General features: G+C 42.5%; 1 protein-coding gene across 1 annotated transcript; it reads left to right on the top strand.

Annotated features, from left to right (window-relative positions):
- The first annotated feature begins 12,152 nt into the window (after positions 1-12,152).
- gpr146 (G protein-coupled receptor 146) lies at positions 12,153-26,267 on the top strand. Its single transcript, XM_014204253.2, has 2 exons — positions 12,153-12,447; positions 22,910-26,267. The coding sequence occupies exon 2, from the start codon at positions 22,953-22,955 to the stop codon at positions 23,958-23,960; it is 1,008 nt and encodes a 335-aa protein (XP_014059728.1). The 5' UTR covers positions 12,153-12,447; positions 22,910-22,952; the 3' UTR covers positions 23,961-26,267.
- The last annotated feature ends 814 nt before the right edge of the window (positions 26,268-27,081 follow it).

The following is a 27,081-nucleotide window of genomic DNA, read 5'->3' as shown; positions in this document are numbered from 1 at the left end:
TACTGTTGAAAATACTGTAGATGCAAAACCCAATATAGAACAATAGATAAAAAGTTAATAACTTTAAAAACACTTTCTTATGGTTTATATGATACAGTGCATTCGGAAGGTATTCAGACTCCTTGACTTTTTCCACATTTTGTCACGTTACAGCCTTATTCTAAAATTGATTAAATAAATGTTTTCCCTCATCAATCTACATATAATACCCCATAATAACTAAGAAAAACAGGTTTTAAGATGTTTTTTCAAATGTATTAAAAATAAAAACCAGAAATACCTTATTTACATAAGTATTCAGACCCTTCGCGATGAGACTCGACATTGAGCTCATGTGCATCTTATTTCCATTGATCATCCTTGAGATTGATTGGAGTCCACCTGTGGTAAATTAAATTGATTGGACATGATTTGGAAAGGCACACACGTCTATATAAGGTCCCACAGTTGACAGTGCATGTCACAGCAAAAACCAAGCCATGCTTAGTAACATCATGAGTTCATTGTTTAGCTAGCTAGCTACATGTCTTAACAAAAGACTCCACTATGCAAGTGTCCATTTTAATAGAATGTCACTGCAACAACTGTTAGCCAGTTAGCTTGGGTGCTTGACTGCTGTTGTTAGGACAGAACGCTGGGATCAACCTTTAAAGAGATTGGTCTAGTTAAAGCTTAAGAGGGTGTGAACGATGCTGAATGGGTGTAGACAAAGAAGGGCTCTCCTGTAGGTACCAAAACATTCAAAGGCCATTTTCTCAAAAGTGAGGTTACAAGTTTATCAACTTTCAAAGCAGAATCACTTTCCCATTGTTCCTCAAATGCTGTGTTTGATATACAATTTTGTAGCTCTGTGTCTCTGCTTTTATTCAATGTAAAAAACACAATTTCAAATTTTGATACATAAGACTGAATCAAGGCGATCAGTCACAAAGGTAATATTTCAGAGGGGGCGGTGGGGGTGAGGCTGGGGCATTATGAAACACAGAGACACACAGCTGTGTGTGGACGGCCTCCTGCCGGCACCCGCTGCTCAGCCCCAGCAACCCTCTAATCCCCCTTATATATGTGCCCATCCAGGCCAGACGGAACTCATCCAGTGGCGCTGCAGCATCTGGTGAACTAAACAGCGCAATAATCTTGGCTTATGCCCAGAGAAGAATGGGTCAGGGGGCCCAGGCCCAGAGACATGGGCTGGAGGCCTGGCTGGCGGCCCAGGGTCTCAGCTCTGTTCTTCTCTATGTCTCTTTACACCCAGAGGGAGACTGATCCTGTACACACGGGGGAGGAAATCAAACAACATCCTGGGGTAGCATCCGCTTCACACTCCCTGATGCACGCACGCGCGCACACAGACACACACATCTCATCTGTAACATCCCAGACACCTGTAGTGAGTGTAAAGAGTTTGCAGCAGGTAGTCTAGAGGTTAGAGCGTTGGGACAGTAACCGAAAGGTCGCTGGTTTGAATCCCCGCGTTGACAAGGTGAATACAATTTGTCGATGTGCCCTTGAGCAAGGCACTTAACCCTAATTGGTCCTGTAAGTTGCTCTGGATAAGACGTAAAGCCACAGAGTTAGTGGCAACCACAGACAGGAAGTTCTAAGGAGATCTCCTGTATAAGAGATAACAACTGTACTGTAACTTACTACTACAGGGGCCAAAAATCCCATTTCTTGATTATACTTCATCACTTTGCTGATGTTCCAATAGACTGAACGTGTGGAATTACTTTATGACATCTTTTGAACCCCAGGGTTAAGAGCTCATACAGTATGTAACAAGGCTTTGTCAAGTTCCATCTGTTCTCCATCACAGAGCATTTCTGGGAAATAACAATAATGTTCTAATATATTTCTGTAGCAGGCCCCAGATTACCATTAGCAGGAAAATGCATTGTGTGTCATTCAAATATCACACAAACACAAGCAGGCAGACAACACACACACACACACACACACACACACACACACACACACACACACACACTCACAAATCTCTTGACATGATGAATTAGTTAATTTGTACTATTTGTTCTTCTAGTTCTTGTCCTTTCTATTTACCCTGGATAATCTCCACAGACTTTAGTGCTAATGTTTCAGTCCATGTAGTACTTCTACAACTGCACAGTCATTCTATGTGCATGTGCAACTGCACGTGAATGCAATGACTGACTCAGTATGTGCCTATTGTAGCATGGACATCAACGATCAGCATTAAAACCAACAAGGCTTTCTCTGACAATGAAAAGGTCTAAAACCCTATAAATTCTTAACTGGATTAGGTGCAAGAGGATTACCATGGACTTTCCTGACCAGGCTGCATTAATAAAAGCTGTGGATGCTGACCTGCTGTCAAGGTCCAGGGGTGTTTTATATGACTTAACCTAGATGTGACCACCGTCAGGCTGAAGGTGTGGTGTCTGTCTGGCCTGGCTGGCCACATAGGCTGGTGTGGTTGGCAAGGGTTAGGATTGGAATTAGGATTAGGGGTTAATCTCAGTTTAAGGTCAATATGTTCTGATAACAGGAGCCGCCTGGAGTGTCTCAGGAGCCGTTCTCTGCCCTTACACTCAGGATATGAGTGTTATCCCAAGGTGGACTCCTATTATGTGACAGAAGAGAACATGTATAAATCTCCCCTCCAGGGGATGAAAAGGGGAAAATGGAGAAGGTGCCATAGAAAACACTGTTTAAGAGCATGGCGGAGGTAGATGCTATTGAAAAGGCAACAATACAGGGTTTACTTCAGGTCAGTCATCTATGCCTCACTCACTAACGCCTCGATCACGCCGACAGCGTCGTTGCATTTTGGGACACCAGAAGTACATTCATTTCCAATGGACCGCTGCATTTGCCTTGCAGCGTTGCGTTGTAGATGCAGTTGCAGTGTGTTCTGTGTGGTGCATATGTTGGATTTATTGAACGCATGCGTCAAACTGTTTGCGTAGACGGCTTGACAGAATTGGTAGCAGAAGATGAATGTTTAACTTTTGTTGCACACATATCCAGATAATGCTGCGTACCATTTTGCGCAACGACGTTGTAGGTGTGATCGAAGCGTAAGACACCATGGGTCTGTTTGGAGCTCGGCAGACTCAGAGGACTCAGCTGAGCTGCCGGGTTTTATGTGATGCTGCCGCCTGACTTACTGACTGCTCTGAGCCAAAGACACTTCAACCTCGTGACATCGCTGTGGACAGGCGTGCCAAAACACTATCTGCCCAGTTCACTTATTCCAGGAATGTCTCTCCGCAATGCAGGCCTCTCTCCAGCCAAGTAGTATGGCGCGTGTACGGAAATCTCCCATCTGTGTGTGAGTGGGTGTATTCTTGCACGTGTGTATTTGTACGCGCATCTGCGTGCAATCCTGCACATTTGGGATAGGTTCTCTGGGAATTACAGCATCAGTGTTTTGGCTGGGTTGCTAGTTTTTTTTTCGCCAGAGTAACTCTGCAATTACTCTTTAAACCTCCTTGCTTGATTTTCATCTGACTCTAAAGTAACTATGCCCTACAGCAGCCCCCTTGAAGCTTGTTGTCTGCGGGTAGGAGACAAAGTAGAGCCCAACATTGGAGCAGGCTCCCCTTGGACTCATCCAGGGAGATGAACCCCTCAGTGGAGGGAGGCTCTAGGGAGATGCTGCCTCTCAGCAGAGATGTTATCAGCCCCCTGCTGCCAAGGCCCACCACTCATTTGAGTATAAACAAAGGAGAGAGTCCTGCCTGCATGGCAGGGCCAGGTAACACCACTGCCCATGATATAATTTGCCTTGCAAAGCACAAAAGGTTAATGAGACATGGGGAGAATAATATGAGTACTACAGCAGATGGGGAGGGGATATCAAAATTAAATGTTATTATCGAAAAATCTTTCCAAAGCATCATTTGTTCCGGCAGACAAACACACAAACACAGGCACCACACACACACAGGCTTATGAAACTGGCTTACACAGCCTTATCTTAATCCAGGACCAATGCCATTCCATTCCCTCTCTGCAGTGCCTGGAAATGCATACATACATCTGCCCCCATACACACAGATGCACATCCATGCACAGAATCAAGTGTCAACACACACACACACACACACACACACACACACACACACACACACACACACACACACACACACACACACACACACACACACACACACACACACACACACACACACAGCCTGTGCATCTGGTCCTAGTCCTACAAACATCAGCAGCTCCATGGGGTCCCGGTCCCAGAGGCCTTTTTCCATGAACCTATCTGACAGGATGACAACCTCAGCGTGGTGCAGTCACAGTCGTCACATCTCTATCACCAGGATAAAACACAAGCAAGAGGACGGGTCACAGTGATGTTTGTATCATAAAGCCAATGTCCTCCCTGCAGGAGGCCGGATCTGATAAACAACTTGATTGTTCCCTCTCCATCTGTGATTCCTCCCAGGGAAAATAACATTAGGTAACCTTACAGGTTACCAGCCATCAGGCCTGTTGCCATGCAACCTGTTGATGTGCCTTGTTTTACAGTAATAAAACATTATAAAAAAAACAGTTGACAAATGGAAGTCTTAACCTTTTACTAAACAGACAATAAATGTGTACAATGTATTTTTTGTATGTGTATTTCCAATGAGTCACTATCTCTGAGCTTTACATAGCACCTACACAAGATCCACAGAACAAGATGAGAAAATATCTAAGTTATTGTAACTGGCTGTGCTCAGTGTTGTGTTATACGGCATTAATAAGACATGACTGTCTGCCAGTTGTCTGAATGGGATCTGTGGTCACATCTTGAAGTGATACTAAAGGGGGGGGGGGGTACTCTTTCTCTCTGCCTCTTCCCTGGGGAGGTCACAGATGCTGTCCATCCGCCTGCTCGTTCCTGGGCTGGGCTGGCTGCTATAGGACATAATCTCCACCAGACTTAATGGGCTTAATGTGCGCTACCATCAGGCCTCTATCTGGGCTTACAGGCCTCTGTGTGTGTGAGTGTGCATGTGCCTCTGTGTGTGCGTGTGTGCGTGTGCGTGTGCGTGTGTGTGTGCGTGTGTGTGTGTGTGTATGTGCGTGTGTGTGTTTGTTCTACAATCTTTGAAAATGACTTTGTTTATGTCCTCCAGTAAAAAAGAAGTGCAACCTCTTTCTAATCATCAGATTTTCCTATAGCTAGCTCAGGACATGCACAGTTAGAGTCATGTGATGAGTCCTCAACATAGAAGTCCACATAGAAGGGAAGGTTCTTGCTGGGAAGGCCTTTGCCCCAACGACAGGAGAGCAGCAGAGAGCATCAAAGGGAAGAGCTAGGCTTCCTGTTTAGGATATACATGGTTTTTCAACAACACTCCCATTTACCAGGAAGGACTTTACTCAATTTCTTTAGAATCCAAGCAATGAGCATTTCAATGTTTCCAGCACCACCTTGCTTCTATTCATTATCACCCACACGTTCAGTATCACCCACACATTCAGTATTAGGTGTCTCTGGCCATCTGGTGTGAGAGTGACTGAGCAAACAGTTGACACAGAGCCGTGATCTGTGAGTGGGGCTGATGCTGAGAGTACTGGCGGATTTTCGTTTGTAAACAGTCATTTGGACTGCTCATGAATTTAAAATAATTATTACTCTGCCATTTTTAAAGTCATGCCACTCTCCGTCCTTGACTTTTCCTAAATAAGTCTATATAACACACTGCCGATGTTACAATCTTAATATCACAAATATGGATTTACCCGGTGACCCTAATTTTCCCGACAGTAGGGCCGGAAAATGCTATTGTGTTATTTGAAATGAAATATAAATTAATATTCTAACGTTACCTTAGCACTTTGTAAACACAACCAAATGATTATTTTTGCGATAGCATATATGAAATGTATTAATTACACTGTTAGAATGTTGCAGTCAAAATGACTGCTCATTAGCTTGAAAAGGGTGTCCCTCGAGGCCCGCTGGTTTTAATGTTAAAAGGAAGGTGAATGCAGGCCATGGCCTTACAGTGCTGCTGGAGCTTCCAGGAATAGGACAGATTTTAGAGCCTGATTAAGGATAAACAGTGATTCACTCTTCAGGGCCCATGGTGGTTCAATCCTTTTCCCTCTCTCTCCCTCCCTCACTCACTCTCCCTCCTCAATGCAAAGGACATGCATAGCTATGCTACATATCCTTCTAACAGACACAGACAGAAACGTAAAACACGGAACAAGTCTGCGCCCACTTAAGTTGGATTTCTTCTTCTTATCATAATTGTGTTATACGAACACTACAAAAAGGCTTTCAATCCTCTATAAAAAAACGTTAGTCCTCCAATTCATCACAGCAACTCCTCCAGAGGTCATAATGCACCAGTGTAGTACACAGTGTGAAGTTAAGGAGAGCTAGACAGTCTCTGATTCATCCCTGTCGGTGTTTGGTCATGGTCAAAATCAGGACGGCTTTCAGAACAGAACGTTCAGTGCTGAATGCATCCTCATTCACAGCAGCCTGCGTGCTTACTGTACAGCCCTCATTCCACCAGTGATGATAAGATGTCGTCCCATTAATTCTCAGTATGACTCACATCTTGGATAAAATCGTAATGGCCATATAAGGGGGCAGAATAATGCTGCTTATCTGAAATACATTCTGTTTCCTGTCAATGGAATACCTCTGACATGGCCTAGTTTGACTCATGGGACAGGTTCTTTGTGAGGGAACTGAACTGACAGAAAGGAGATTCAACAGGGAGATTGTTGAGTGAACGTTCAAGACTAAAGCATCTGAAGTAGCAAACACTGTAACTCAAAAACAGTTTCAAAAATGTGCTAAACAACCAAATTGACGTTATGTTTATAAAACCAGAACACAGTACAACTTCCCAAAATTCTATCACTGGGCAAATCCCTATATACAGTATCACCATATCATACAGCATGCAGAGTTCTTAATTAGACTTGACAATTGAGTATTGTACAGATGTAGGATCTTGAGCCAGTTTGCTACAGCAGGAAAATAATCCTGCAGCAAGAGGAACATGTAATTATTATATAGATTATAATTAATGGACATTTGTGTAGGGGTTGATGCATTTTTCCTAAGATAAAATCAAGTCTGAAATTTCTAAGTGGAAATTACAAACTTCAGAAGCCTTTTTAAACCTCAAATACACTACAAGTTTTAAATGTCCTGTATTGCAGGAAGGTTCTCCTGCCACAGGATGATCAAATTAGGATCCTACATCTGTATAATGAAAAAATGATAAGTACCTAAGGGATATGGGATCTATCAAATCTCTAACTCCTATTCTGGGACTTTGAAGATCATATGGGGCTGTTCATTTCCAGCTCGTCTCTGCCCTTTTACAGGGTTTGCCTGTCAGGGAGCTCATGTAGTGTTTGTTTCCCCTGCCTTTCATTCATGGATACACCCATTCATTATTTCTCACCTCTGAGTCACAGCTGCTCCTGCTGGAGCTGCCAGCAAAACATGTATTTATGTCAGATTAAACAAACAATAGTACATCTTTAATCCCCCTCTCAATGATAGGTTGTGATAAGATACCTGTAATGCTATTATCATGGTGTTAATGTTACTGAAATATATCTGCATGAGATTGGGAGGGGAAAGTCTATGCTTGTGCAAGGTCAAGATCAGAAGGTGTTTGGGGGAAATGCAACATGGCCTCTATAATCTTGTCAGATGGCATCCTTTTGACTTCCTTCTTCGTTTACCTGGGAGATAATAAAAATGTAAAGAACTAAAATAGGACAGCACTCCGGTGAATCAACTTAAATTGACATATTTTTATTGCCGTGTGAACGTTTCGTGTATGATCCCTTCTTCAGCGTACAAAGGCAATTGCAATCAATGTCACAACAACAAGATCACATTTTCAGTCAGTGTTGGCCCAATCAAGAGATCCCAGTGAATTCAAATGTGCATCTGTGCTGTGATCCTTAACCTGATAGCAGTGGTGCAAAGAACTTAAGTAAAAAATACTTTAAAGTACCACTTAAGTCGTTTTTTGGGGTATCTGTACTTGTCACATCCTGACCATGGTAAGCTGTTATTTTCTATGGTAGAGTAGGTCAGGGCGTGACAGGGGAGTTTTCTAGTTGAGATTTTCTATGTTGTTATGTTCTAGTTTTGTATTTCTATGTTGGGTTGTTCTAGTTTTTGTATTTCTATGTTGGGCTTTGTTAGAGATGATCTCCAATTAGAGGCAGCTGGTCATCGTTGTCTCTAATTCGAGGTCATATTTAAGTTGGTGTTTGTCCCACCTGGGTTTGTGGGAGATTAATTTTGAGTTGTGTATGTGTTCATCGCTGCGTCACGGTTTGTTTTTTCATTCAGTGTATTGCATAGTTTCACAGTATAAATAAAATGTGGAACAACACACATGCTGCACTTTGGTCCGCTCATTCCTACGACAACCGTGACAGTACTTTACTATTTATATTTTTGCCAACTTTCACTTTTACTTCACCTCATTCATAAAGAAAATAATGTACTTTTTACGCCATACATTTTCCCTGAAACCCAAAAGTACTTGTTACATTTTGACACGAAAATGATCCCATTCACACTCTTATCAAAAGAACATCCCTGGTCATCCCTACTGCCTCTGATCTGGCGGACTCACTAAACACAAATGCTTTGTTTGTAAATTATGTGTGTTGGAGTGTGCCCCTGGTTATCCGTCAATAAAAATTGTGCCGTCTGGTTTGCTTAATATAAGGAATTCTAAATGGTTTATACTTTTACTTAAGTACATTTTAGCAAATCCATGTACTTTTTATACTTTTAGACTTTTACTCAAGTAGTATTTTACTCGGTGACTTTCACTTTTAAGGTATCTTTACTTAACAATGACAATTGAGTACTTTTTCCACCACTGCCTGACAGTGAAAGCTAACAGACACACGTGAGGTTTAAATTCCTGCATTACCTATCCAGCACCTCACTCCCCCAGATAAACTGGACAGCTCACAAATCCACTCCAAATTGGAGACAAAAGCCAATCATCTCATGCTCTGGATACAGACGACCTCCCTTTCCTTACTCCTTCCCTGACTTACGGTTATTACTGCAAATGCATAAACCAATCAGCAGAAGAAATAGTCATTCCAAAACAGCGTAATCCTTAGGAGTTGTAAACTTCTCAGAAGACACCTGGGAGAGACTGTGTTCCAGAGTCAGGAACTGGGTCAGACAGCACGAGACACAAGTCTCTGGCAAGGAGCACGCTAGGCCTGGCTGTCCCAGGGACTTTAAGCACAAGTCAACTCAAAACGAGAGGCCATTTAAGTAGCTTTATGATGGACCTGGAGAACTGAAGGAACTGAAAATAACCTATTTTTGGTTAGAGCTCCCTATGTCTTAAACCTGTCCAGCCACAACCATACATTGTACCCTGTAATTACGTGTTAGAACATCTTGGATTTCAGGAAGCTCGACTTTAAAATGTGTTCTTGTGTTTTTGTTACATAAATCCCACAGTGCCAAACACAAAGGTACACTTGAATCTCTATGAATGGCAAACACAGACAAATCCCAATAATTGCCCCCACAGCACAAGCAAGAAAAGACCATTTGTTTTGTTCCTGGAAAGCACACTGTGTTACATTCCATGTCTGAAATGTGCTGTATAAATAAAGATTCAATTGATTTCATTTAAAACTTTGATATGTTCATCCATATTCATTGGGGATATGTATTGTAAATATGAGTCCACGTGACTGAGCCCACATCACTCAAGCACATCAATCAATAGGATGACGTAAACTCTGCTCTATTTCCCTTTTTAAAAGGTGGAGATCAATACCATAACCTTTCCCTGAGGAGAACATTGTGGTCTGGCACACATATCCTTACTACTATGGTATTCATTTACTCCCCTAGTGCCTCTGCATGGTCTTACAGTAACACATTGAATGGTTCAAGCAAAACACTTACACAAGGGAATCGGCTGCCCGGATCCTCTTGGGGAGAACCATTTTGCTATTTACAATAGCTGCAATAGACCTGCTCGAGTGTAGTTCACTGTTTGAGTAGAGGGTGTGAGGGATAGATAGGGCGTATACCAGGAAGTTTCAAATGAAACAACAGCAGCAGCAAGGCCATCACATGCCTCATACCACTGACGACCCAGAGGGTTCGGCCCAGGCTGTTTTATTGCCGTATCTCTTCTGCCCCTCAGGTGCAGAGCAGGAAATGAAAGTATGGCTCTGTGTTCATAGGAGCCCAGCACTAATAAAGACCTTATGTCATCATGTCATCAGAAGCCTCTGGTGAAATCTCTTCAGAGAAATCTCAAGGAGCCGTTGAGAGAGGGAGTTTTAGCAGGACACACAGACGAATGAAATGTAACATGATGGTGATAGTGGATGTCTTCTCTGTGTGATATGGTCTAACAAAGACCAACCAAAAAACAACATTGGCTTCACTATCAAACTGCATATCCAAAATACCAAAATAAAACATATCTGATGTATTATCCACTTACAAACTACTCCACAATGGTGAGAAGGGCAGTCAGTGATTTCTCTCTTAACAAGATGAACTATACCCATCTAAAACACAAGCTTGTAGTATATAATAAGTAGGTTTCCAAACAAATGATCATGCTGGCATATCTGGGTCAGAAATCCATCTTTAGACATTACAACACTGTTATAATCATGATTATAAACTGGGTGGTTTGAGCCCTGAATGCTGATTGGCTGAAAGCCTTACCACGGCTATGACAAAACGTTTCTTTGTACTGCTCTAATTACATTGGTAACCAGTTCATAATAGCAATAAGGCACCTCAGGGTTTGTGGTATATTGCCGGGTTGCATCGTGCATAAGAACAGCCCTTAGCCGTGGTATATTGCCCATATACCACACCCCTTGGACCGTATTGCTTAATTAATGAACAGATGAGTGTTTATAGACAATCTGATTTAAGATGGAACAGCATGATCAATAGTATGTTTCACCCTGTCATTTGTATATGAGCTTCAACCTTGCTGTTGTCCAATTAGAACACACACAGAGTTCATTACAAACCCTCTCTCTGTGTGGGTCAGCACATAGATAGAGTATGTGGGTCATAAACAGTAGTGAAGTATTTACAGTTGGCCCCTACTTCTGTAATCCTTCATCTTCTGAGCAAACTCCAGTAGTCTCATTCCAACCACAAACAGTGTGCCTTATAGTGTAATAAATGTTGCTATAACTAACAGAACATCCTTCTTATTCATTTGAGTATATGCTTATTAAGAAAATGCTGTTCATCAGTATCTGTTTGTATTATACGATTTCCCCCTCTCAGTTAAAGTAAGCAGAGACTGCTGTTAGACCTCTGCCTGCCCAGTCCACCAGTCCAGACCAGTGATAGACCAGGATAGATTTGTCTGATTCCGGGATTTCTCCAGTTAGGGTTAAATTAGACCTGCCTCTCTGGGACATGACAGGGGCAACACACAAACCTACCCCAAACCCACAACCCTCTCCTGTCAAACACCAATCACTTCATACCAGACAGTTGACAAACAGACCACAGGGCAGTTCATCCCAGCATATTATTAGCATTTCATGCAGATTTGGTAAATCTATTTATGTAAACACTACCAAATGAAAACACAGAGATGAGGTGTGAAAGATTAGAGTATAAAAATAGCCTTCGCTCCAGTTATCTGATACAGGCACTCCATGTCCAGATAAAATCCTGTTACATCATGCATAATAACAATTTCTGCATATTACTAGCTACATTTCTATTTCCAGAATTAGAGCTGTATCCGTTTGGAGTTGTCCGATTTATATTAGAACCAGGTGATTGTGATATACATTGCATACATGCACTTTGAAGACAGCCAATTTTCACAAGTACAGTGAATAGCGGGCTATTATTGATTGAGAAAGACAAAAACACAGAACACTGATAACCGCAAACTCAAAGTAAAACTGATTTTCCAACCAACTCTTTCTGCATTTAACAGCACACATTACTGGCCTAAAACTGCTGTCAGGCTGCCTCCGTATGACTGGGTGTTTTGCGCACGTAAAAGCGGGGTCTGTTGTTGAGTACCTCCAACTCCCCCTCTGATCTGGTTCGTCCAATGAGTTCGTCGAGGGCGAGTCGGGCCTCATCGACGAAACCCAGGAGAAGGTGGGGGAGGGTCACGTGTGTATACACTGTAGGGTTCACTACCACTCACTTCGTAGTAAGTTGTCAACGTCCTCCCCTTTCGAGAACAAACCTCGTCAGACTAGAAACTGTGGCAGTAGCCTAAGTAACTACGCAAAAAGTCATAGATCTAACTACACCGTTTTTGTATATTTTTTTTCTTCTTCCGAGTAGAAAAGGATACGACGTTTGTTACAAGTCAACACCAAATGTAATTACAGAGAAATGTCAGTGGAAGTACAGCAAAACCCGATGCCTCCGTAGACTTGTCGCCGTGCCAAATCTGTACTTTTCTGGTGAGTTTTCCTAAAATGTTTATCATTTTTCAGCAGACTGCATATTGAGTTCCACGCAAACACATTTCCTATCTATGTTCAGACGAAAGAATTGACGTTACTGTTTAATTTGGCTGTAGAATAAATAGGTAGGCTATGATAAAATATAGCGTATGTTTGAATGTGGTGGTCAACAATAGCCTCGCAGATGTTATGTCATCTATAGTTTTATCAACTATAGATGTCAGTTCTCCTCGCTTACCTGCTAATGGTCCGTAGCACCCATAGCAAATCGGCGCCGAATAGGTTACAAGCAAATGGATGCAATTTATCCGCGAGTCTAGATTCTGTAACCGATATAATGATACACTGCTTTTAGTTTAGCATGGTGTATTTATTGCATTAGACAGTTCAATAAGTTACGCAAAAGTCATCGTTTAACAGCTTTAAGAAACAGAAACACACAGCTGACTTTTAAATACTTTGTCTAAATTAACACTTTCAACCCATACATACATATGTTTATATAACATTTGATTTGATAGCCAACATTCAATTGACTGATTTGCAGTGATCACAGAACTCAGAAGCATATATGTGCTTTAATGTTTCTGGAAACACTTGCACAAATAGGTTTCGTAATCACTAAATACCCTATTACTAGCAATCTAATTCATACATAGGTAGATTATACTGTGACCATCATCAACAACATTGATTTGAAGGATGATCTAACTTACAAACATATGGACATTTTACATGAACTTACCGTTAAAGTCAGACTGGTCTCATAGACTAGACATAGTAAATGTAAATCTTGGGACACTCACATTAGTACGATAAGCTGCGTGACCAAAAGTATGTGAACACCTGCTCATTGAACATCTCATTCCAAAATCATGGGCATTAGTAGGGAGTTGCTCCCCCCTTTGCTGCTAAAACAGCCTCCACTCTTCTGGCAAGGCTTTCCACTAGATGTTGGAACATTGCTACAGGGACTTGCTTCTTCTATTCAGCCACAAAAGCATTAGTGAAGTCGTGCACTGATGTTGGGCGATTAGGCCTGGCTCGCAGTTGGTGTTCCAATTCATCCCAAAGGTGTTCAATGGGGTTGAGGTCAGGGCTCTGTGCAGGCCAGTCAAGTTCTTTCACACCGATCTTGACAAACCATTTCTGTATGGACCTCACTTTGTGCATGGGGGCATTATTACATTTACATTTTAGTGATTTAGCAGACGCTCTTATCCAGAGCAACTTACAGTAGTGAATGCATACATTTCATACATTTTTTTTTCTTCCGTACTGGTCCCCCGTGGGAATCGAACCCACAACCCTGGCGTTGCAAACACCATGCTCTACCAACTGAGCCACAGGAAAGGGCCTTTCCCAATCTGTTGCCACAAAGTGGGAAGTACAGAATTTGCTTAGAATGTCATTGTATGCTGTAGCGTTAAGATTTCCCTTTACTGGAACTAAGGGACCTAGCCTGAACCATGAAAAACAGCCCCAGACCTTTATTCCTCCATCACCAAACTTTACAGTTGGTGCTATACATTGGGGCAGGTAGCGTTCTCCTGGTATCCACCAAACCCAGATTCATCTGTTGGACTGCTAGATGGTGACGCATGATTCATCACTCCAGAGAACACGTTTACACTGCTTGAGAGTCCAATGGCGGGGTGCTTTGCACCACTCCAGCCGACGCTTGGCATTGTGCATGGTGATATTAGCCTTGTGTGTGGCTGCTCGGCCATGGAAACCCATTTCATGAAGCTCGAACAGTTATTGTGCTGACGTTGCTTCCAGAGGCAGTTTGGAACTCGGTAGTGAGTATTGCAACCGAGGACAGACGATTTTTGCGTGCTGCACTCTTCAGCACTCTGCGATCCTGTTTTGTGAGCTTGTGTCGTTTACCACTTCGTGGCTGAGCCGTTGTTGCTCCTAGATGTTTCCACTTCACAATAACAGCACTTACAGTTGACTGGGGCAGCTCTAGCAGGGCAGAAATGTAACTTCTTGGAAAGGTGACACCCTATGACGGTGCCACGTTAAAAATCACTAAGCTCTTCAGTAAGGCCGTTCCTCTGTCAATGGAGATTGCATGGCTGTGTGCTCAATTTTATACACCTATCGGCAATTGGTGTGGCTGAAATAGCCGAATCCAGTAATTTGATTGGGTGTCCAAATAATTTTGTGTATATAGTCTATGGTTACATAAGATAGAAGATTACTTAAGGCAAAAAATGAAGAGGGTGGTTGGTCGGGGTGGATGGGTAGGTGTATAACGTGAATGTCTAGCAACCCAAAGGTTCCGTGTCCGAATCTCATCATGGAATACTTTAGCATCTGAGCTAATTCGCAAATTTGTAACTACTTACTACTTTTTAGCTACTTTGCAACTACTTAGCATGTTAGCTAACCCTTCCCCTAACGGTTAGGGGACCTTAACCCTTCCCCTAACCCTAACCCTTTTAGTTAACACTTCCCCTAACCCTTTAACCTTAAATATTTTTGCAAACCCTAACCCTTTAACCTAACTCCTAACCTCTAGTGCTAGCTGACGTTAGCATTAGCCACCTAGCCATTGTTAGCCACAACAAATTGGAATTCGTAACATATCATCCGTTTTGTTAGTTTGTAACATGTTGTACATTTTGCAAAATTCGTTACATATTGTATGAATTGCAATTCGTGACATATCATATGAATTGTGATTTGTAATATAGCATACGAAATGGATGATGACATCCACAAATGTATACATACCATTACGAAACGTAACATATCATACCAAATGGAGTGTCTCAGATTTCTGTACAGAATAATACGAAATGCACTGAGACCAGGTTGTTAAAGTCCACCTGTGACTTAGCATGGTAATAAAGTGTAATTATGGATCTATTGCTTCAAGGGAAATTCCACGTAACAGAATTATGTTCAGACTCAGATTTTTCACTTTAAAATGTATGCCAAACAAAAACCACTGATTTCAAAGTTTAACAAACCAACTATATGCACCAGGACTACTTTGAAAAATGAATACAGACAATTGAACAAAACCAAATTTACTGGAACAGTGGTGCAGGTGCAAAGTTTGTTAAACAGTAAAATCTCCCTCAGTTTTTAATGCGACCACGTTTCCCAAAACTCTGTTAAATATCAGCTCTGAATGAAGATTCAAATATGCAGAAATAATGGGTTGTCAGCTATAATATGACACCTTGAGTTTGAAAAAACATGTTTTGGTTATTGAACTACAGTAAGTGATGTGAATTTACACCCTGTAACAGAATTACAGTAACGTAATTACATCATGGGTCCCTGATCTGTACTACATGTACTACAAATTTCAACCAATCCTAGATGTATATGTTTCATAAGTTTGGACATCACAGTAGAGCACAGTAGAGTACAGAGGTACCAATGCCTATAACTGTTAGAACCCTGTATTCACCCATATAGGGCTCCAGATTGTGGTGTGTGGGGCCACGATGCGGCCAGTCGCCCCTACAGACATTGGACATTGGTACTCTTACTGTACTGTGCTGTCCAAACTTGTGAAACATAGACGTCTATGATTAGTTCAGATTTGGTACGGTCCAGACCAACCAAATTTGGTCTTGTTTGGGGGCAGAGTTCATTAGAATCCAGCGACGGCCAGCGCGGATGCTGGTTACAGTCAATGGAAAGAGAGGGGGCTCATGGGTAGGTGTCAGTAAGAGCCGGGAGAAGTAACATTAACAGGCAAGAGAGAGAAGAGAGAGGCAGAGAGCTGGAGGGGTTTTCCAGACTGTTTTCACACTCTCGCTTTGACTACCAGACAACAGAAAGAGAAAGAATGAGCTGAACATAACAGTATGCCAGTGGAAGGTAGGACATTGACAGGTGACCCAACTCTGATTTGTGACTACTATGATTTTCCATTGTAGCCAGTTCAATTACACTAATTCTGTTATTGATTTTTCACAATTCTGTTATTGATTTGGTGATAGAATTGAAAGTTTTAATAAATAAAAATGTATATCAGTAAAAACATTCATTGGTAGGTCTACCTTTACTTGTTACATGTGCTAACTTTCATTATCCTCCCACCTCATGAGGGCGAGAAATAAAAATATATCTTAAAGATATGTGGGTTTTTGGTAACAGTGAAAAGACACAAGGCAATGTTTCTTAAACTTACAGAAGTCAAATAATTTCTCCAAAACTAAATATAAATATTGATATTAGTTGTCAGAGGTCTTTACTTAAACATTATTGTGTTTTGATGTATTCTTAATTCCTTTTAAGACTTTTTCTGGTAGATGTTTTCTGACCTCTTTTCATTCTGTTGGACCAGAAATCAAAGTAATTTCTTATGCCTATTTTTTAAGATGGAAATGGTTGAAAAATGTATCTATGCATTCATTTCCTGAAAACATAGACTGTTAGCTTTTATTTGTCACCTAATTTGATATGCTCCTATGAACTTCACATGAGCCATTCTACAAGTAAGTCGTGGGAAACTATAGGCCATGTTCAAGAAGACTGACAGGCCATGCCCTCACAGATTACTTGGTTTTAGAAATGTACTTGCACTGCAACCAACTACACACTTTCCATGTTTTTTCAGGGCGTATTTACATGAGAAGTCATTTGGGAAGGGAATTTTGGCTGTGCTTTGGCATCCCTTGATATAGTAGCCTACTGATATGTAACTTCCATATTACTCAATATACTGATATCATCATGTTACTCAATTGGTAACTAATGCATTACATTTTGTTTATGATTATAGATACACTTGCTACTCGTTAAAAGTCTCAGTGGTGGTTAATTACAGTGTTAAAACATATATTTTGGAAAATATTCACAGATTCCTATGATTATTTTCTCCCTATTCTGCATTAAAACTGCTATTTTAAAGCCCCCATGCAGTCTTTTTAATTGTATTCTTAAATCATTACTGTATGTCTAATAGATCACTGTGCGTGTTTTATTTAAAAAAACCACAACATTTATTTCCCTAAGCCTCCTTTTTCCATTGAAATGCTCAGTCTGATCGTGTGGTCGTGTTGATACACATGTAAATATATTTACATACACAGCTCTGATTGGCTGATATGATCTTCTAGACCAGGGGTGTCAAGCTCATTCCACTGAGGGCCGAGTGTCTGCGGGTAATTTTTTTCTTCTCCTTTTAATCAAGCCCTAGACAACCAGCTGAGAGGAGTTCCAGAGTAATCATTAACCTTAATTCATCAATCAAGTACAAGGGAGGAGCGGAAACACCCAGACACTTGGCCCTCCATGGAATGAGTTTGACACGTGTGATCTTGACTCTAGAGCCCTTAAACTCAACTCTGGACCTCGAAGCCAGTTCCACTGCTTTTTTTCTTAATTGTTCCCCTCTAATCAGGCACTGATTTAGACCTGGGACACCAGATGGGTGTAATACATTTCTCAGGTAGAACAGAAAACCAGCAGGCTCTGGACCTCGTAGGGTAAGAGTTAAATACCCCTGCAGTAGAGCCTTCCCGCTTACCCCTTCGAAGTAGGAGGATACATATGCAAATAAAATATGACTGGTCATTGGTCAGAATAATCAGATCCAATTGTGATGTCATGCAGTGGGCCAAAAACGCCATCCCACCTGAATAGACTGAACTTGTAATAATACTGTATTATTTTGTCAAGCCATTTATGAAGAAGAACTCTGGAATGCCAATATAGAACAGAAGTTCATTAGTTTACATGAATTCATGCTTCCTTAGTAGCAGCATTCCCCTATATGAGAGCTAGGGGAAGCACTCGGGTGGGTTTTTCCAAGTGTGTAGCTGACATGTTTCCACTGGATTACATAAGAGACATATCACATTTTCCCATATGTCATCAACGTTGTCTTCCTTCAACCACTTCACCGAGTGCCGTCCGAACAGCTGAAATAGTGTTTACAGGAATTCAAGACGTCAGAGGTCACTCTTTTAGACTGAGGTTGACCACTGTTCTTTATCTCGTCTAGTCTCTTGTCTAGCATGTGTAGTACACAGACCGGCTGGACTATCAATAGAAAGCACGGAGGTGATGGTGCGGAATAAAGTCAGTAGATTAGAGTGTGTCAGACAAAATGAACAGAACAATTTACCGCAGTGTTGTAAATAAGTCCGTTTTTTTTTTTGTTGCACTGAAGTAGTAAGAGAAGCCACCTGCCACATGACATGCAAAATCACAATGCATAGCCTTGCTCATCATTTTGCTGTGATTGTGTAACAAAGTCACGCTAGGCCATTAATTATAATGAGTGAAAATGCAACCGGTTTTACACTGTGGAGCGTTATGGTATATAACAAACCCTAAGCCTGCGGCACACCAGAACGGGCGCCTTAACACAAATCACATGCCGCTCCACCCAGTTGTTATGCTACTCTGAGGGAAGCGAAAGCAAGCGAGACTATCAAAGGGAGCTATTCATGAGAGCTGAAGGACTTTCACAGGTGGAATTATTCATGAAACAGTAACGTGTTCGCTCATCGCTCTGAAATGTTAATGTGTCTTCCCTCCTAGCCTCCTAGCCTCTCCTCAAACGAAGTGCAACCAGGACAATCGCTGTGAAACCAGACGCGGTGCCAATGTTATCCTGTTTGGGAGAATAGCTCGATTTTTGAGCAGAGGAAATTGCTTGTATGGTATGAAATGAGCTTGTATGGTATGAAATGAGCTTGTATGAAACGTTGGCCTAATCTAATTGTGGTTAGATTCAGAGTTGATTGAATGCTCTGTTGTTAGTCTGAGCAACATCTGAAAGTAAGTCTCCAAATGTGCAGTAGGATCCTTCCAGAAAGCTGCTCTTGCCCTAGCTATCAAACACGATTACAGACATATATGTGCTCTCGTGATGTCATTCAGGCGATTCTGGGAAATAGCTGTACATTCCAGAGGGGATGTGAGGGGTGTGAGCCTATCCCAGCGTGTCACACTATTCACATCAAAAACCCTGAGATATCAAATCCATCTGTATCCCTGAACACCAAGTCTGGAGGGAGGGGACCTGCCGAAGCAGAGTTTCTCCTTTTGTACTTCTGGTCATATTCAACTAACCACATTGAACCTTCGAAGATGAGTGAAATGAGCAGATTGTCTTGGATCAGGTCAGGTGTAATATCTTGGTGTTCCCATACTAAATGTGTTGTAGTTAACTTCTATGGTTACACCATACAATATTGGACCAGGCTAGTGTAATACCACAGTCATGGTAGGGTTTTGTGACATACTGTTGACCGAAGGCTTCTTACAATTCAACCAGGTGTCCTGTGAATGACATTTTCCCATCTCAACCAGGTGCCCTTTATAGTGAAGGAAGTGTCTATGGAATGCCCTGTTGTGTAGACGTTACTGTCAGTGAAGCGTCAGCGGCGTAGCTCAATATCTTCACACCCTTAGGAATGCGTCTACCATCCCAGTCCAAGTTTTGTCATGGTCTCTTGAGAGAGAAAAGGTTCTGGAAAACCGGTGAATGAAAAGAGCTTTACAGAGAAGCACTGCAGTCCATTCCAACACGAAGACTGTACTGGAATACAAAATAAATTAGTTGTGTTTTGAGTTGTGTTTTGATACTACCCACCCCTGCGACCTGTATGCTCTCGTTGGATGGCCCTCGCTTCATATTCGTCGCCAAACCCACTGGCTCCAGGTCATCTATAAGTCTTTGCTAGGTAAAGCCCTGCCTTATCTCAGCTCACTGGTCACCATAGTAGCACCCACCCGTAGCACGCGCTCCAGCAGGTATATTTCACTGGTCACCCCCAAAGCCAATTCCTAGTAGGTGCCAGGCACCGGTTTGAGTGTGTCTACAACTGCAACGCTGCTGGGTTTTTCATGCGCAACAGTTTCCTGTGTGTATCAAGAATGGTCCATCACCCAAAGGACATCCAGCCAACTTGACACAGCTGTGGGAAGCATTGGAGTTGAACTCAGTATTAGGAAGGTGTGCTTAATGTTTTGTACACTCAGTGTATACTGGATTCTTATTCATATACTGTATGTTATGTTAGGAGCTAGTAACACAAGCATTTCGCTGCACCCACTATAGGGACCCACTATAACATCTGCTAAGCTGTGTACATGTCCAATACACTTTGATTTGAGGAGAGACCGACTCTAACTAAGGAGTTGAGAGCTCAAGATACACACCTGTTCTTCCTGTTCAGTACAGCAGGGTGTTATTCCTAAAGGTTACTCACATGCCTTTGTCTTTAGTCTTAGTGAGCCCTCCCCCACCCCTTTAAACTCGAGCAGAAAACGAGTCGCCTGGTGGTTTTAGAGTGGTTTTTACAAGGGGCAGTGGCAGCCCCATTTCACCTGTCTCTGGGAAAGGAAAGCATCTGGGAGTTTTTGAAAGGGTAACCGTACACCGCCCCCCCCTGCTGCACGCCCCTCCATGCGGTGTACTCTCCTTACAGCCAGCTGGAGAGGTGTGGAGGAGCACACACGAACACTGTGTGTGTGTGTGTGTGTCAAATCTAATTGTATTTTTTTGTATGCGCCGAATACAACAGGTGTAGATTTTACCATGAAATTCTTATTTACAAGCCCTTTCCCAACAACACAGTAAAAAAGTTAGAAAAGATTAGCAAAAAATTATAATAATGGAAATAGTAACACAATAAAATACCAATAACGAGGCTTTATACAAGGAGTACCGGTACCAAGTCAATGTCTGGGGATACGAGGTAATTGAGTTAATATGTACATGTAGGTAGGGGTAAAAGTGTCTAGGTAATCAGGATAGATAATACACAGAGTAGCAGCCGCATATGTGAAAGTGTTTCTGTGTGAGTGTGTGAGTGTGTGGCGTCAATATCCGTGTGTTTGCGTGTGTGTGTGTGTGTTCCTCAGGCTGAAACTGAGGTTATGTAATTGAAAGAAGGAATGTTCTCTTTACTGGCTGTGGTATCTTCGCAGCCTCTCGCAAACAAAATCATCCGTCTGCTCTGTTTCCAAAACATTGTCTGGAAATGTTATTTTGTAGTAGTCTGACCGGTCACCAGGTAAACGCTACGTAATATGAGCTTGTCAATTTTGCTTCCATACTTTGCAGGAGAGCGGCTTGTGCACCAGTTGATTCATCCAACCTTTTAAAATCATACGTTTTTTTTTTGTCTCGGGCTTTTTCCGAAGCATCAACCCCCACGTCTCTCTTAGGGGAATCTTATTATTGATTCTGTATTTTTCATTTTGAACTGTCCAAGCTTGAATACAATGTTGAGAATTCTCCCCTTGTTCCATTCCCTCCTGACGTGAATCTCTTTTGTTAGCGTATGCTTTCACTTCTTCCTGAGCAGAATTAATATCATCTGAGTTGTCATGTTCCAGTTTAGACTCCGGCAGGCAGAGTTATGTAACTGGTGTTTTAATGAGCAGCCTCTCACTGCGCCCAGCAGCAGGCTTGATCCCGAGTCAGGCCATTGCCCCCTCCATGTGCCCAGGCGTTCTCTCTGACCTTACCCTGAACTCCAACCTCACGCTCAGTCCACTCCACACTGACCCCTCCCTGGGACCGCCCGGCCAGGCGCAGGGGGGCTGCATCACATTTCACCGTCTATAAATCTACCCATCATCCCACAAACTCCTTCGCTCTCTCTCTCATCTCTGTTCCTCTCTTTCGCTCACACACACACAAACACACGCACAGAAATATACACACACACACAAGCCAGTGTAGTAACCTAAACAGAAGGTGCTCATGCTTTGGAAGAGACATGGATTGGAAGAAGTAGAAGCCAAGCGGCCTGCAGAGTCAGGCTATAGTAAAGAGGGAGGTCTTCATCTGGAGGGCAACAAGGGCAACTCTCCAAAGGCAGCCTGGCCCCTGCATGTTATTCTTCCATTAGAACAAGGGATTCACTTGCTCTGGCTGGAGAGGCCCTGGACACTGCAGAAAGAAAGAAAGTTTTTAAGGCTGGAGCTAACCAATGAAACATATTGTGAGGAGTTTTTATTCAGCCAGTGAAATGCAATGAAGTGGAATTAATGGTGTTACCCCAGGCATAATAGCATTGTGTGTGTGTGTGTGTGTGTGTGTGTGGGGGGGGGGTCTTGCTTGCTTCTCTCCACAGCGTAGCACTTTTAAAGAACCACAAGACTGACTCCAATAACATAGATAGTCCTAGAACATGTCTCAAGGAAACACTTGAAATGAGAAAACCCAATGCCTATAGTTTAGTTTGTGATTTCCCACAGAGAAAAATATATTTCAAACAATCTACTGATCTTCTTCATGAAGGATTATGAGATTTGTTTAAAAGAGAATGGAATCGCATTAACTCTTCATTTTTTATTTATTTTCATTTAAAAAGTAGGAAGGAGAGGGGGAGACAAATGAGGGTGGAGAACATTTTCTCTTCAGTCATCAGTGTTAATACTTGACCACACATCAGCACTTGTTTTATGTAATGAAAAACAAGATCACTTAACTAATGTTGTTCTCCTCTCTCTCTGTCTCCAGCCAAGCCAGTGCACCAGTGCAGCCCTCTCTCAGAGCCCTAGCTATGTGGAGCTGTATGGCTTACAATGAGACGGACTCCAGCTCCGAACACCGGCTCTGCCAGGACTTTGGCCTCATCCTTTCCGTCTTCTCCTTGTTCTACCTCATGGTGTGCTTCCCCATAGGGCTCTGCTACAACTCCCTGCTGGTGGTGGTCAACCTCTCCAACAAGATGTCCATGACCATGCCGGACGTCTACTTCGTCAACATGGCCATCGCTGGCCTGGTCCTCAACCTGGTGGCCCCCGTGGAGCTGCTAGGCCCTAGCTTCACCCGATGGCCTGTGTGGGAGTACAACAATGAGATCTACATCACCCTGCTCATCCTCTTCAACATCTCCTCCCTGGTCATCATGTACTCCACCACGCTGCTCAGCCTGGACTACTACATCGAGCGAGCGCTGCCGCGCACCTACATGTCCAGCGTGTACAACACCAAGCACGTGTGCGGCTTCATCTGGGGCGGCGCCGTGCTCACCAGCTTCTCCTCGCTGCTCTTCTACGTGTGCAACCACGTCTCCACCAAGATCATCGAGTGCTCCAAGATGCAGAACAAGGAGGCTGCGGACGCCATCATGATGTTCATTGGCTACGTGGTTCCGGCCGTGGCCGTGCTGTATGCTTTCGTGCTCATCCTCCGCATTAGGAAGGAGTCCACCCCGCTGGACCAGGACTCATCCCGGCTGGACCCTTCTATCCACCGGCTGCTGCTGGCCTCTGTCTGCATGCAGTTTGTCCTATGGACCCCGTACTACATGACTCTACTGGTACACACTATAGCCGGAGAGCCGGGGAGCTACGGCAGCAACAACAAACAGCGGCTCACAATTTACTTCTTCCTGAGGTGTCTGTCGGAGCTGCTGGCCTTCTCCAGTAGCTTCGCCATGCCTCTCATGTACAGGCAGATGAACAAGAACTTCTCCCACAAGCTGCAGCGGCTGCTAAAGAGGCTAAACTGCAGGGACACACCCTGCCCTCACGAACACTCCTCAGTGCAGCAGGTGGCGACGTGAGACAGGGCCTTACTAACCCCTACCCTCTTACCCAGGCTGCACTTATTATCACAGACCCCACAGAGCCCGCAACACATGGCCTTAGAAAGTCAGCTACAGGTCCACTGCTGCTACTCTGGCTGGAGTCTTGACTTTCAATGAAACTAAGGAATCTTCAGTGACTTTCTAGAACTTGACTTTCTTTGTCCAGTTCTGTGGTGAGAGGACGAACCAATTAGAAACCACTAAGTGCATTAGCAAGCTTGTCACTTGGACACTTGGTTGTTAGATTGGGGGCGCAAAGCCATTGTAATGCGGTGTCTCTTCTCCTAATACACACAGGGTGATTCACCAACACAGGCTGTAGAGAGACTGCGCTGCACACCAAAACTGACAATGAGTTATACTATTGGAGTAACAATTGTTTTTATATCTCATGTGTCAATCAGCATGTTACTACTATGCATGTAGCTGGTAGTAGGTAGGAAGTGGAATGCAACCTGTTTATGACCCTGTCAGACCACCCAGTGCCCCGGAGCCTGAGGCCATGTCTCATTTGAAGAGTTCCTGTCCAGCCTCGGCCACAACACTCTGGAGCGGTCTCAAATGGAACCCTATTCCCAACATAGTGCATTACATTTGATCAGAGCCCTATGTGTCCTGTTAAACAGTAGTGCACTATATAGGAAATAGGGTGCCATTACAGACACATCCTCTGTCCTCCACTGTCTTGCACCTAGAGAAAACCTTTGCTTGCTCGTCACCCTCAGCAGTTTACACTACTATACATGTACCTCGTTTAATTTCACAACCCTACGACATTACATAGGATTATGTGAACTACCGAGAGAATTCTCCACATAGCTTCTATTCAGGGTTCAGGCATGGCCAACTTACCTCTTGTGTCCTAGAATGCTATGACTTAACTGGCTGCACACAACACCCAGTCATTGTGTGGGGAACAGTTGCCTTGGCTCAGTTGATGTGATGTCTAAAAGCTGCTTAGAGGCACAGAAGTGACCTGCACAGCTGCTTTGCTATCTTGCTTCCCACTAAAGAGGAAGACTGTTTATATATAAAACATCTCCTATTTATAATTCAGCTAAATAATGAACACGTCAATCACATTTCACTCTTGTCATGTTATGGTGATGTCCGTTATTGCATGTGATTGTGTGATGCTATGAAGTGTTGAAGTCTTTGTTGCTAAATTGAGAAGGTCAGTTTAGTCATCTCCACTTTGAAAGAGACAATACAGTGATGAGCTATAACCCATTGTTTAAACATGTTGCTACTGCTGGGGTATCCAGGCCACCTGATGATAAGTATTGACTTAATTAAAAGATCAGCAAAACCCTTTGAGTTTCATGCTGAGGAACCCTAAAAATGAGTCCACACCCTGTTAATCATTATTTAAGCTCTGGTCAAAGTCTTAATTTATTACAGTTGAAATGCTCTTTCTGAGCAGTAGAGCAACAGAGGGACAGATATATCACATGTTCTGCCCTGCTACTTTCAGAAACAAACAAATTACTTTTGTTTAGACTTATATTGGCTCATTTTCATTCCAGGGTTGTTGAATGATGGTAGAGTTCACTGAAAATGTCATACAATGAAAAGGGTTCTGGCTCTTGCACAGTAAAGTTAGTTATAAGCAGCGTTATGCTACCTTTAGATATGACCAACAACACCAGGAAATAAAGAACGGTTAGGAATAGGAACGGAAATAGGGAACAGTAAATTCTCAGTTAAAGATTCAGAGATCTTAAGCACTTACACATTTCTGACATATCATACGAAATGGATGACATGGTACACAATTGTTTTCTATTTTCAGGGACCAGTTTTGGCTCGAGCACTACTTTCAAAACTACTGGCTGAAATTATACAAAACCTTTGGAGCGTCACTTTAATGTGATTCTTAGTTTTAGAATTACAGATTCCATCGCCCTTTACCTCCCCTTTATGTTGTGTGTCGTTTTATCCCACCAAAATTAGTATATCTTTTTTAAAGAACCAGTACTGTATGTTTATGGGAAACGCTATTCTTTTAAATCCACCTATATAAGCAGAGATAAGAATGTATTTTATTTCATGAGGTTTAGCTACACAGGTCAAGATGAATCCAGTTTCAGATGTGATGCTTTTGTGACTGTGTATATACCAGTATATATGTATAATATGAAATATATGTATATATTGTATGTTAGAGATTTACTGGAAAAACACTATGTCCTCTCACAAAAACAGTATTTTCTCAAATATATATTTAGATACTGTAGCTTCAGTAATCTTCTCTATCTACAATAAACTAACATGGGAATTAAACACGATGTCTGTTCTTTTAGTTTCTCTTTGTCTTGACGTTCAAAGTGTTCTCTGATATGCTAATGTCAACTGTATCCAGTACCCACAGTACATTGTCATGACGAATCAATGTCAAAATAGTCGCATTGTAGTCCATTTCTGAGGGTATTCTTGTGTCAGTAAACAATGCCTAACTTATTTTTCATTGCTGTTTGAAACCATGGGGATAGTGCCAGCTATAGAGAGCAGAAACCACACTTAGGTGTCATCTTGCAACATACCGTAATGTTTGTTTGCCCATCTGTAGAGCTTGGTAAACCATAGCCATTTATACTGTAAAAAGAGCTTGTTTGCCCGTTCTCCCATTGGCAGCTGGGTCTCTCTTTTTTTTCTCAAATAAACACACTAATCACATGGGACAGGCTCAGACAATCCCACCTGGGACCCTGTGACCTGGGGGTGTTTCCCTACTTTGATCCAAATACAGACCTGTCATGTTTTATATCCATGCGGTTGAAACCCAGCCTCGTCAACAGCAGGATCTACTTAAAACACCCACACATTTTGAGATGAATCAATGCTATTTATATATTCTCATGAATTTAAGCCCCCTTTCGAGAGATGATGTTATTATGGGTTGATATCCCCTCGGACCATTTCCAGGGTTAATGTTGAGCTACCGTTGTGCGCTATGGAGGTAAAAAAATAATCTGTATGACAGCGGGACACATCCATTTCCAACGTTAATCTCTTCATATACTGAGACCTAGAATAGACTCTCTGTCTGCACTGTAAACCCACTAGACTAACTGTGGCTGTGGCACGTCCCTTTAAC

This window comes from Salmo salar, chromosome ssa06 (assembly GCF_905237065.1).
Source record: "Salmo salar chromosome ssa06, Ssal_v3.1, whole genome shotgun sequence".
Lineage (NCBI taxonomy): Eukaryota > Metazoa > Chordata > Actinopteri > Salmoniformes > Salmonidae > Salmo > Salmo salar.
This window is presented reverse-complemented; position numbering and strand designations above follow the sequence as displayed.

Excerpts from the sequence above, each read along its gene's own strand:
- gpr146 (XM_014204253.2), top strand. The coding sequence starts at position 22,953 with ATGTGGAGCTGTATGGCTTACAATGAGACGGACTCCAGCTCCGAACAC.